A 14,520-nucleotide genomic window follows, 5' to 3' on the forward strand; every position below is an offset into this window, starting at 1 on the left:
TTCATAAATATACAACGAATGATCAGTCGATAAATCAGTTTATGGAAAAATAATATCTGCCGTGATCATGTCTCGTCATCGAACCTCCATTAGATATTTCTGTTTATTATTACCTTTTTATTACGATCCTGTATTTAAAATAACGGTCCGTAAACACGGATACGTTAATTCGCTGCTTTTTGGAACATATCGAATACCCGTAAAATGTAATTTGCTTAAAACGCACTGTGCTGAAAACGAAACCGTTACCGCTCGAATAATCAAACTCGTCGCTCATTAAATTAACGCAATAGCTAGATTGGGTAATGTTAATTTATGATAGCAGCACTGTATCAGTCGTTATTTACTAATTAAATAGAGAGCCATTATTATATTAAAATGCGCTTACTCAACTCATACACGTATAACTCAAGCACATGTTCGATATAGTTTAACGTTGAATGATGAACAAATGAGGTTACATGCTGCTTAATACATAGTACATACGTGATTTAATATATTTCGACGATTTTTCTCGCAACGAATTTAACGTGTAAGGAGACGGCAGGAGATGCGAAGCATTTCGCAAATATAATTGGATCATAAGAGAAAACGGAGTATTCTTTAGATACATAGGGACGACAATATATTTCCACGGAAAAAAATCTGTCTTCGTTGTCAAGAACACGATTCGTTCTAATAAACGTGGGATAGCAATCCGAATGTTTCCAGAAATTACCTGTTGTACCGGAAACTCTGTCGATTGGCGCCGCCATTTATCAAATTCAGCCAATCTCTCGGTTTCCAGCGAAAAGCTTTGAAAGAACGAATGGCTAGCGAAAGTTAGTTGGCAGAAAGCGGTGTGGACTGCGGACGAAAGGTAGAACTATTTGTAATTACGTTTCTTTCCACTCCATCTGTGCTAGCAAGTTGAACTCCGAGCATTGCCACATTATATCTCCGCTGTCTTTGCTGGTTCTTTTATATCGTATTTCACTTACACTTTTCCGTCCCGTGCTCTTCGTTCTCGTCCTTATCGTTTTCGTTACAAAGTATGGCTCGCGTTGGGAAACAGATATTCGCAACCATCGATATTTCTGCCCCGGCAACACTATACACCTGTACAAAGCCACTGAATTCCATACAATCCCTGTGAAATATCAAGAGATTTCTGTAAAACGCGGAGCTTTCATTAAAAATCCAATTCGTGCGTTTATTTAACAGCCGGACCCGTATCTCTACGAGAGTGCAACCGCTTTCCGATAATGCATTGAACCGTTCAAATGATAATGTTATTATTACGTCCCGTGTATTTAATGGTGCCGATGAGATGTGGTGCGGCTCGAAGATATATAACGTCCTGTTCCCTCGAACGACGGCATTTAGCTGTCGAGCTTCGCTGTGGAAACGCGCGACTTCCGTCCCGTATAATATCAATTGCGATCGAGAGACGCCGCGCGCCGGTGATTCGAGAATCGACGCCTCCTCTCCGCGCCGCGCGAAATTCGTACGCGACTTTTGTGCAATCGGTTCTTGATTAAGATTAATTGGATTTTTCGGTGAATTTACGTGCTGCTCGCGTCGGACACGTGCGTGCGGGCGATGGGTGATTGCTTTGACGGGTTGTCGGAAAAGGTCGGCGAGGGAATAAAAAAAAAGGAGGAAATAAAAAAAAAATAAAAAAAAAACCGTCATGCCGAGTAACGGGCATTGTGCCGACGTTTCTATTATACTAAAACGCAGCGCCCGGTGTGGACGGGACGTGACACAGAATGAAATACGAAGTTTTCGCGTAGTGTTTTATTTATTCGTTTTTTTTTAACATCCGCACTTCCGATGGTTGATATTCATTACGTTCCCCAGGTATCGCAACCAGGAAATATTGCGTTTTACATTGTTCTATCTCATCTTGCATCGTTCGTTTGCATAGACAGTCGCAATGATAATATGACAAATAACTTCAAGAATCAACTATACAATTAACAATATAACAATTTCAATGAAAAGAGATCTTAATGTGAGAATTTTAGGGATGTATAATTAGGGGCCTCGCACAAATATTACATAATAGTAATCGTAAGACATACCATATGAATTAATCAATCGAAGCAGTTTTTGACAATTCTAGACTTTGTGATTGGTTAATTCTTACGCTACATTTTAAGGTTACTGTTATAGAAAGTGCACATTATAATAAAGAAATGTAACCGCGATTTTTCTTATCGATATATTCTAACACTTTTTTCTGTTATAATTTAATTTTGCATAAAATTAGATAAACTTAATAAAAGCAACAATCTTTTAGCAATTTTTTTCGTGACATTTGAACATATTCACGGTATTGATTGACAGTCGTTTTATTTACATTGATATTTTCAATGCATTTTATAAAAATTTTACTTGTTCTCTTTGTTCCAGTCTTTCTTCCCGTTACCCCTTTTGCAGAAGAATTTTGCCATTTCTGCATCCTGTCACCTCAAATCTTTCTGAGCTGTCTACATTTTCTGATAAGCGATTTAAATTCCTAGACATGCTGTAAAATATTCACATCACGGTATTGAACAGCGTTGCGCGTTTTCTTCAACAAAATTGATCCATATTGAACGAATTCTATGTACAGGTATATATAAACGATAAAGGATATGTAAGAAAATAGAAAGCGTTTTAATATTCTGACGTTATCATTATCAGTACAAAATTTAAAAAAAAAGACACTAAGAAAACGTGCTTCTCGAATAAAATCCAAGTATCCAACCCAATTAATAGTAATTTTAATTTTTTTTCAAGGATATTCTTATTGAAGATTTTTTTATTCCAATCCAAGTAACAGCAACTTTAATCATTTTTCTGTCAAAAATTATTACTCCTCGAAAAAAACTAATGTATCAAATGAAAAATTAAAACCCAGATGCTACAGTCTTAATTAATCAAGATAAATCCTATTAAAAAATAAAACGAGTGGTACTATCTTTTGTTATTTCTTGCTTCTAATTTCAATATATTTGGAATGAATGAATCAAATGAAATCATAAAACAGTATATGAAACATGATATATATATATAAGTTAACAATTTATTGACAGTTTTACATAGTACAATGTTTGGGATATAAACCATCTTTAAGATCTCTTTAAGATACCATAACATAAATCTGTAAGATGTTGTATGCCCAGTTTTGGACATGTATCCAAAAATGCTGCCTAGGATGTAGGATAGAGAAAACGATAAAACAATGAAAAATTGTATTTACTTAATTATTGTAATAAGAGGGTAGTTCAATAAGTCTGGTAAATCTTTATGAGATGATGTCACAATCTATTTGATGATATAACATCTGGAAATCACTTTTCAAACCTTTCCAGGTCAAATTTTAGCCAGAATTAACGCATTATTCACGTACGATAATTATTTAAAGCGAATGAGAAATTTAGTTGCCGCTTGCATGTAGCAAAGTACAAGAGATTTCACCTACTTTATTCATTCTCATTAAGACAGTAATGCGCAGAAAGACAAAATTTCTTGCTTGATTTCAATTTTTAACACACTAAAATATTACATGAAATATTTCAATGAAACTTGATAAGGTTTTGAGGGTCTTCACACACACACATTGTCAGAATTTCATTTCGACATCGTCAGAATTTCATTTCGACCACATGGAAATTAAATATGGCGATCGAAACAAAAAAAATAATGAAAAAATGGTCGACATTTTTTTTAATAGTTGTTTCCGACCTGATAACAATTTTTCTAATTTTCGGCAATTACGTCGGTGATCAACATAGTTGTATTTTAAGACCCCACGGTGAAATCATAGTTTATCGTGTCTCAATCGTCGCTACAGTTTTAATGCTATAAGTCCGCCATATTCTTGGTTTTACAGCCAACGCATGCACAGAACAAAACTGATCCTTCATTTGCTTGTAGTATCGTTACTATATGTAGTTATACTGTGGCCTTACTGTAATTATTCGACCCCGTCGATCGCTCGTGTCCCCCCGCTAACTTTCGTCGTCCGAGGAAAATCAGGCCGAACTCTCTCAGATCAGCTCACCAAAACCTCCTTCTTTTTTTTATTCCCTTATCCTCTCTGTAATACTGTCTGTAACCTTTCCCTTCTGCCACACACGAGTCTCACAGAATTTTTGTACATTGGAACTGTACAATTTTGTTTATTAAACAAAAATGTATCAACAATATATAATACTATATTTATTTCAATTATATTTGTTAAGCCAAACTACGGAGTTTGTTATTTAATAGAAACCTCTCCTTGTATTCGAAGTTCTCCCGCGATTGCACTTTACCTTCTCCCCGGTCACTTGGATTAAATTCCATGACCGAAAGCCAATAGGGCAAACGAACTTACTGGTATAGCTAACGTTAAAGTGCGCCCTTGTAGCACAATGATCCAGTTTGGACCCTCTAAACGAAAAGTACATTCGACTCGTGACTCCGATTAGCGGAGTAAGGTTTCCACTTCGTGCTCCTAAGAGCCTCAGGACGAAGCGAAGTGCCTCCCGATTTGCGTTGGTTCTTCCTTACAGCTCCCTTACGGTCCGGAGCCTGAACACGATCAAATCGGTCTTAAAATTTGGTTCCTGTTGCATTCATCTCGTCAGCTCCATGCGTGTGGAGCTTAGACGTAACATAAATATTCGATTTTTTTCGCATATTTTCTTCACAAGTCTCGTCAAACATGCATTTCTTTTCTGATGACCTTTCGAAGATTTTCGTGAAGAGAAATGCTGGTTTATAATTTTTTTCCGGAAAATTCTATTTCTATTGAACTATTCTTGCTACTCCAGTTTATGAAGGAGATATATAACGCGGATAAAAAATTGTAAACAATTAAATATCTCGCAAACTGTTGCGTTTTAACATGATTTATACTATTCTGGATTAATGTGGGAGGGGTACACTATTACTACAATTTATTAAAACTTATATATGTTATTTAGAATACTTCTCGTTCCTTATTAATGCCGAAGTCCGTCGAGCAAGTCCGAGATTGCCGAGAAAGCATTTTCTGTCGCTTGAAACAAGCGACTAGTGTGAGAAGAAGCTCACTGTCTCATTCACTTTCAGCACACCGAAAGCGAGCACACGGACATGGGCTCATACTTGATTGTGTGATCTACCGGTTTCGCCAGATCACCGTCTGATTCTGTGTTGCCACCGTCAACGCAGAGTTTTTGGCTGAGGTCAAAGTCTCGCTTCAAATGCTTTGAAGCATTTGCTAGACCAATTAGAAGAATTTTTACAAACTGACCAGTTAAAAATCGCTTCAAAGCGTTTGCAGCATCGCGTTGACCGTATCCTGAGTCACATTATAAAGATATACAGTAAGGATAAGACGACAAGACTCCGTGTTTCATTGAACCGCGCATATTTGCTTGCGCATCATTAGTGGCCATGTTTTTGGTGGCACCAATCCCGATCAAAACAGAAAACCCACAGTTTCTCCGTTACTGCGCTTGCTTAGCGATGAAACACTATCATGTTTCCTGAATAGCTGATTAATTAATTTTATGAAGCAACTGTGCATGAATATATCTGACTCACCGATTTAGTGTAAGATTTTGAAAAGTTAAGATTTTTTATCTTCTTTTTTTGTTGAGTATAGGCGATGGTTCCTAATACTATTGATATGATATTTAGTCATCAAAGACTCTGAAAACTCGTCTGAAAAAGATCAAAGATGCCGACGCTGCTTGTCTCTACTATATATCCTTAAACTATGATCATGATATATAAAGACAAGGATATGCTCGTCCGATAGTAATCCATTGCTTAGATATAGAAAAGAGAGGGTAAACAACAAGTTACGTCATGCAATATGGTCGCAAATCACGGCTGCAAGCATATCTGTTAATAATGTTATTGTATTTGATTACAGTAGATTAACATGAAGTGTAAAATGAAAGGCTGTAAAAATTATTATCGGAAAACGGAAAATAGTCCGATAAATATTTTTCATTTCCGAAAAACAAAGCGTGGTCTCACGGACCAATCTTAGTACTTGAGGGTTAAATAAATTTCTGGAATATATTATTTATTTTTATTTTTAGTATTTCTTTTTATATTATAATATTTTTGTATTTATTATTGTTTTTTCAATATTTATTTTATATTTAATATCTTTTATATTTGTTAAAATATATTGCAAGGAGCGCTGTAAGTACACTGATAAATAATACATTCGAATTTACCACGAAACGATGACGTAACTTGTCAACGATTCTGATTGGTCGCTCGAATGTCACGTGATTACATATTGGAGCATGTTGGAGCATGCGACGTGAACAAACCTATGGCTTCCTTTTCTCTCCATCCTGTGCGCATTGCTGACTAGGCGCATTCGATTTCCATCCTTGTCAATCTTCTCGACTTCAACTTTTCAAGCCTATGTCACAATATAATATGATTATACTGTGCCTATGTTCCTTCCAGTAATACATGTTCTAACTTCAGTAATATATGTTCTAACTCTTGTCTTTATATCATGACTGTGGCTGGGTATTCAGGAACCTTAGGGGCTGCTCACAATGCGAAAGAAATAGGGAACAGAGAATAAGAATTTCAACCTATCAGAAACTGTGTATTCCACAATACATAATTTCTGATAGATTAAAATTCTTATTCTTTGTTTCCTGTTCCCTATTCCTTTCGTCGCGCAGCCCCTTAAGATCGTCACTCGTGTCGGAGATTCTTATTGCTTACAGTGGTTTCTCCAAAAGAAGTTAACAGATTTAATCCTCTCATCGGAGATACATTTTTAAAATCGGAGGTAAATCAATGTATTATATATATGCAAAAGTGAGAAAGACATTAGCTTAGTACACTATCATTTCTAAAAAAAATCATTACTATCATCACTATCATTTCATAAAAGTTTAGAATGATTAACGTAGATTTTTTTGGAGACGTGGCAATCATTGTTCGTATATATCACGAAGTGATCGCATATAACGTCGTGTCGATATTGTTATTTAAATTATTGAATATTATTATTTAAATCACTAATAATACTAAACTCTAATAATATTAAAACATGCACTAATTATCAGAATGCGTACTGGAAAATGAGAAAAATATAGATGACTCTTCCATATTATGCTATTTCAATCTGTTATCATATAATTAATTACAAAAAGGTAGGTGGTTCTTGCACAAGCTTATGAGCATATTAATAAATAGCAGCACACATTCCAGAGAATATTATTACAGTTCAGTAGTTTAAATGTAGCTTGTTTTAAAATCGATACTTGCGTATATACTTCATCAGAATTTTAACAATGCGCGTGTTTTCACAAGAAATACGTAAAGTCGTACATCTTGAGACTGCCTAAGATGGATACATTTACAAGCTAAAAGTAATGAAACAGATACATATTATATGCTGAAATACGAATTCGATTCGTTAATTGCAGTAGATTTGTGATTTGTAAACTAATATCATTCTATTTTTTCCTTTTTTTTTTTTATTAAACGCAACAGGATTTTCGGATTTATTCTTAAGTTCACTTTATGCAATCTGCGATTTATGTCTAAATAATATATTCAAAATTTTATATATTGTGGGATATAAAACATAATCAAAGAATCAAATACATGCATATTTATAAAACATTTTTAAATATACACAGTAAAAAACCAATATTAATTTTAACATTTTTTACATGTCCCAGGAGGTCTCTAAATTTTAAGTAAAAGTAACTCATTCATCTTGTGTTATTTATTGACAAATTAGCCGTGTTAAATAATTGATACAATATTTTATATTTATATTTGTTATTTTGATATTTAATGATACAAAATCACAAAATGAGTGATACAAAATAAGTAAAAACTACATAGAACAATAGTTACTAAGTACAATAACTTGTAAGAAATGTTAATAGAACATTTTCGTTCGTATAATGTCAATGTATTAGATCTACAATTAAAAATTTCTGCCAAATTATTTGAACATCAGTACAGACTTTTTCAATGTTAGCTTACATTTAGCTAAATGCTGTCTGAATTTTGAGTAAGTTTTAAATATAGAACAATTTGAAAAGCAACACTTTAACTGTAATTGCGAACCTTCATAGAAAGAATAAATTATTCTTGAAAATATTCTGTCAAATGTTGACATAATTCCTTAATTGAATTTGCAACATAAGTACAGTTTATACACATAAATATACATCTTAAAAATAAACGTATTAATTAATAAAAACAGAAAGATCAATTTCAATTGGTATGAAATTCAGTATATAACTTAATAACATAGACAAAACATTGAATTTAAATTGATATATTCATTTGGTTTCTCAAAAGTGTATATACTTCTCTTATGCGTGGAGTTACAGGATCACTGTTCATTATATATATAAAAATATTTTTGTAGAAATCTATAAAAACTTATCAGGTTTGAATCGTATTGTGTATTAAAAACAAAATAATTTTTAAATAAAATATCGAAAACCTTAACGAAACTTTGTACATGAAGAAGAATAAATTTGTTATCTATATTTAAAAAGTATTGTGCCATAGCTGCTTTGATAGAACCTACGGCGACTAAACGTGGTTGAATCTTTTCTCTTAACTCTGATTCTAAAGACGTACCGTTCTGCAACAAAACAAAAAATAACTTAGCATTATATAAAATATAATACAATTCTCATAAACCTACAATTTATTAAATATTTTCAATATACTTTTCAATATAATATACCTTTTTAAATAAAATAATTTTTTCTAAAATTGTGATTTTCCCTTGTAGCTTTAGTTTTTCCTCTAACCGTTGGGGGGAGGAAGAAGTCGACATAATACTAAAATAGCTCTTGTATGTTTATCCCAACCTGAAAAATTTCTCACATATTGATAAATGTTGCAATATTATAAAATAAAACTGTATTAATATTGTATTAAATTTATTCATTACTTTCTCTCAATTTATCTACTGGAGAATGTATTTCACAGTCAGTCTTAGAAAAAAACTCTTAAAATAATTTCACAAAATTTGAGAAATTCTTTTAAAAGAAATCACCATATTTAGAAAATTAAAGTTTATATTCTTCTTCAATCTACAAAATAGATCCAATAAAAAATTTTATGTATTATATTTATATACAACATTTGTTTTATATATATAAATATTTTTATATTCTATATATATATATATATAGAATATATACATATATGTATATATCATGTATTTATATTTTATAATTATATATTTTTATTTATAGTTTTATTTTATATCTTTTTCTACTTAATTGTTATTAAATAGTTTAAAGTATTAACTTACCATTTCAGGTATATTTGAGAATCTTGGAAACGTATCGAAAAAATTAATATTTAAAAATTTTGTTCTATACTGAAATATATCTTTGTTTAAAAATAATTTGTGATTTTTGATCTTCTGTGGCACTTTTGAGAAAAAGAATGCATTAATTTCAGCTTGCGTTAAGTTCTCATTTTCATCTTCTGTAATGTTTGGAACATTTCTGTTGTTCTCTTTATTACACGTTTTTTTTTCTTTATCTCTTGTTGCATTGGAGAGCTTATTTGCTAAATAATCTGTTTTAATTACTGGATCAAAAAAAGATTCCTAAAAAGACAATAAAATAAAAATGTAAAAATTTCATTTTAATATATTAATGGAATGTTTATATTTTTTAATATATTGTTTAAATATTGTTCTTTGTATTTACATAGCTAATGCAGTTTCCGGATCTCGTTATTTCGAGAAAATTTCCGCTATAGTTTCGACAAACTAACATTTATCTAATGAGATTAATGGACACTTTAATTCTTTTTTCAAAGTAAGCATTTGAGTAAAAATCCTTCCGTATTATACTTTTCAAAAATGTCTTTTCCGCATGGATTTTTAAAAATAATTTCTTTCATTATCTGAAAATTAATATAAAATCGCATTAGATGATCTATCTTTAATTAAATATTTTTTAATTTATTATAAAATGACAATATTTTCATACTTCTTTTGTATCTATCCTTTTTTGATAGTTGGAAATATAATAAATGAATTTTGTAGAGACTGTTATTGGTATTTCGTCTTCAGAAGTATCTGTAACAGTTATAGAAGAAGAATTCGGTTGTTAGATAATCGAGATAATCTATCAAAAAAATTACCATATATGTAAACAATATGATTTATATATGTGTATGCATATATATATATATATATATATATATTGAAATATTTTTTTAAAACTTACCTTGTATTGTCGGCCTATAACTCAATTATGATAATAGCACCTCTTCCGGAAAATTGAACGTGTTCAATTAAAAATTCTTCTATCAATATAGCTTTTTTTTGTCGTAAAATTTAAATTGTTTGTTATTCAATTCGGAAAATATTTTTTTTGCTAAAAAAATGTAAAAAACAAATTGTAAGCGTAGGAAAAAATGTTGATAATTCAAATAGTATAAAAAGTTATGTAAAGTATTTAAATTGTAATATATATGTGTGTGTGTGTGTGTGTGTGTGTGTGTGTGTGTGTGTGTGTGTACGCGCGTGCACGGTGCGTGTGCATATGCGTGCGTATGCGTGCGTGTATATATACCTTTTACCTCAAATATTTCATAACTATATGGTTGAAGAATCTTTGCTCAATGCCTCCGATTATTAAATTCGAAAATCAAACTTGTCCATTTTGTGTTGGTGAATTATAATAAACTCCTTGTGTCAGAGAAGTAAACTCAGAAAAATTAAAAACATTATTCTCCTCCATTCTAACAACAAATAAAAAGAGATTTAAATGGTTTCTTTTATAACGTATTCTTGTATTCTTATTTTTTTAATAATTATTTCTTAAACTACTATTAATATTAGAGACAGAAATATATGTATAAATAAGTTTTGAAGCATAAAGGTAAAAAAACATTGTAACAAAAAACAGTTACGTTTATTTACCTTATTAAATTGGAATCACACAATGCTCGATTTCTTGAATGATAACATGCTAGAATTTGTTCATGCATTGAACACTGCATGCTGCATATGCATGATTTTTATATTTATGGATTACTTTATAGCTTATTTCCTTGCATGCACTAATCAAAAGAAACAATTGCTAATTTCAAAATTATTTGTTAAACATCAGACTATATGCATCAAAGCAAGCATAGCAACAATGTGTACATGCATGCTTATCATTCAAGAGATCGAGTATCGTGTGATTCATCTTTATAATTTATAAATTTCTTTATAAAGTACGACAAAGATTTGAATGGTAATATTAAATCAAATTTTACAGAAAATTGTCCGATAGCTAATTAAAATCTTACATTCATATAAATAATAAACTTACCTTATATAAAAAATTCTCCGAGGATTTTCAGATTGATGGTGAGCATTAAAATGAGATTATATAATTTGCACTTCACTTTTCCTTACAAATATCCCGTGTGACATATGTAACTCGCTTTCGTTCTAAATTACTTTGAAAATCAGGATCTTGCATGTTCTCACACGACAGAAGACAAAAGAGAACTGATAACGGACGAACTAAAGATATTACTGCCATCTTCTATTCAATGAATGGCTGCGTTCAGCAGAACGTTTATTTTGCAACTGTTGGAAGTTTTCTTTGCGCTGATTGGGTTATGCTTTTAGATCAAGAGAAATGGTCTTATCTCAGCAGAGAATCATAAAACGGTTGCAAAAACTGTTGCGTTCTGCTAAACGCAGCCAATAAATGAAATGTTATGTCTGAATATGTTACTTGTTAATATTAGATTTTTGTGTTAATACATTTACTGTAACTATTTTGAAGTGTAAATTACATTTTATTCCGAGTATATTAACATACAAGTACTTCAAAACAACATTTGCCTCTTAAATTTTAATACATGATAATTTTAACTGAAGTTATAATGGAATATTTGTAATAGAAAATTTAATTATTTTCTGTGTCAAAGTTTATGATTATTTTAAAACTTACTTTAATCTTTCTTAGAATGTTAACTTGACTTTAAGACATTAATTGAAACAATTGTGTTAAAAACATTTAAAATAATATTCTATTTTTAATTAATTTACACAAATGTTAAGTTACAAAAGTGACATAAATCTATATAATACATGAAAATGTTATCAAAATAATAACATATCAGTTGTATGTTAATTTTACATTGAGGTAATAATCAAAATATAACACAAGAAAATTTTAACTTATGGACGAATAATTTTTTACTGTGTACGCACACATAAAAAATACATTTAAAAAATTTTAAGTAAGCTATTCTTGTTTTCCTTTTGTATACATTCTTCTTACAATTAGAAGACTTTGAATCCTTACTCCAAATTAATCAAAAATACTGCTATCGTAAATATTAATCATTGAAATCATTGTCATCGTATGTGTTTTGTCATTTCGATAAATCAATGGAACAGATGACATTATGATTCCTTATTAGCATTTTGAATAAAAATTATATTAATAATAAAAATTTAAATTTACAATAATTGATGTAAAATTACAATCTTAATGATTACATTCAAAATATTTTTCAATCGATTCTAAACTCAAAGTTATGAAACATTTATTACTGAAGATATTATTCATAAAAATGTGGCGATTGTATAATGCTCGAGAGAAAAAATAGGAATGTAGCCTCTGAAAAAAAGATTTTACAAATTGGTTTCGTTTTAAAAAATAGTATTTAGTTACAAAATTAACAAAAAAATAAAATATTGTAGAATATATGCAAATATATATACATACGTACGCAATTTTTTCTGCATGTAGTCTACTCAGCCATAACAAAACTTTTCATCAAAATTGTACAAGAAAAGATTTATTTTATCTCGCTCTATAGTGATGCGAAAGCAAAAGATATGGTTTATTTTGCTCTGCAGTAATACGAGACAGAGAAAGATATGTGCGAAGATATTTTACTCTGGTTGAATTTAATGTCAAGAGATATTAGATAGACTTATCTCATGGCCAGACTATGATTAGAGAATCTTTAATACGTGTAACATGAAGAATAGATTAACAATAAATTACAATTGATTCATGGGATAATTATTTTGATGAAAACGTCGAAAAAGAAAAGGTCATCAGCACGTTTAGAGAGTCAATTAGCAAACTGCTATGCTATTATTTAATTTTGCATAACTCAAACGATATACGACTGAAATATTAAATAATAAACAACACACACATGAGTATACATATATTCGTGTGATAATACGCTCAAGTTTAAGAAAAATAAAGAAGTATGTGTAATTAAATGCTAAAACGTTTAATAAAAATGCGTTTTAATAAATGCTGGTTATGTATTGGTATATTAACATCGCAATGTAACGACGAGTAACTGAATAAATAAATCCTACTGAATACATAATTTAATTCGAAATTATTTATTTAGTTACACAATAGTCAGTATTTATTATTACGAATTTTTACTTTCAAGCATTTTGAAATGTTTTTAAAGTATAATATATTTTTAAAACATTTCGAAATACACATTTTAATCACAAATAAATATTTTTTCATTTTTCTTAAACTTGAGCGTATTAATCCGGGAAAAAAATGTTATATAAATGGACTTACTTATAAAATATGTCAATTTTTTATATTATTTAGGTAGCATTGTGGTAAACAACACACAAATATATAAAATAGGACATATAACAGAGGAAAAATCCCTATTATGAGGTACCTAATGTGAGATAGCGGCGTTTCTACTAAACTAATAAACGCTATCTCTTGGTTCCATCATGAATTTATTACTCTTGGCTTAAAAACTATTTAGTAGAAAATTTATTATAGATCATGCCTGTAGTCGTTGTAAAAAAAAGATTTTAGAATTTGGATGTCTTCAAGTTTCATTGAGATAAGCCTTTAAACCTTGTTTATTATTTAATAAAAAATAAATATTTGGCAATAAATTCTTCATGTAGTGATAGAGTAAGGTCGTATTAATAGAAAAATGCGGGATATGTTTAATTACAGAAGTTAGATTTGATCGTAAAACCATAAGGTAAAAATCGTAATATGAGATATCCAGGATATTTTTAATATGAAATAACCCATGCTCTTATATCACAATGAAAATCGTTGCTAAAGAGTAAATGTTATTATACAATAATAAAAAGAACAACCGGAATGAACATCGAGTGCCTATTTCTGCTATGCTTGATTCCAATTACCTGAAGACGAGTCTATCGCATGCTCATTTTTCACGCACGCTGGCTGTATTTGTTTGCATTTTAGAAACATGAAATAAAGTTTTTTAATTGCAACACTGATATATTTTGCGTTTTACTATCGATTTCTCGAAGGATCTCATATTAGGAGCACAATTTTTTAACTTTGCGATTTGCTCACTTTTTACATTTCTTTAATTTTCAAAAAAAAAATGAAATTTGAATTATATATAAATTTTATAACGTTATCTTAAAGCTTATTAAATTCCCTTCAAAATGACCTATTATTTTTTCAAATTCTACCCATAGACTTCTAGCATTTATCCAAAATATACTCAGTATCTCATAATAGAGGCCTTTCCTTTATATGT

The 14,520-nt window shown here is 30.4% G+C and overlaps 1 protein-coding gene across 1 annotated transcript; it reads right to left on the minus strand.

Moving 5' to 3' along the window:
* Positions 1 to 982: 982 nt before the first annotated feature.
* Positions 983 to 12,893, minus strand: LOC147909338 (uncharacterized). The gene is made up of 7 exons (XM_087407221.1): positions 11,304 to 12,893; positions 10,209 to 10,725; positions 9,969 to 10,057; positions 9,684 to 9,882; positions 9,278 to 9,580; positions 8,912 to 8,954; positions 983 to 8,646 (listed from the first exon to the last, which is right to left on the minus strand). The coding sequence occupies exons 4-7, from the start codon at positions 9,750 to 9,752 to the stop codon at positions 8,339 to 8,341; spliced, it is 723 nt and encodes a 240-aa protein (XP_087263347.1). The 5' UTR covers positions 9,753 to 9,882; positions 9,969 to 10,057; positions 10,209 to 10,725; positions 11,304 to 12,893; the 3' UTR covers positions 983 to 8,338.
* Between the last annotated feature and the right edge of the window lie 1,627 nt (positions 12,894 to 14,520).

This window comes from Acromyrmex echinatior, chromosome 6 (assembly GCF_024713525.1).
Source record: "Acromyrmex echinatior isolate Ae372 chromosome 6, ASM2471352v2, whole genome shotgun sequence".
In the NCBI taxonomy this organism is placed as follows: domain Eukaryota; kingdom Metazoa; phylum Arthropoda; class Insecta; order Hymenoptera; family Formicidae; genus Acromyrmex; species Acromyrmex echinatior.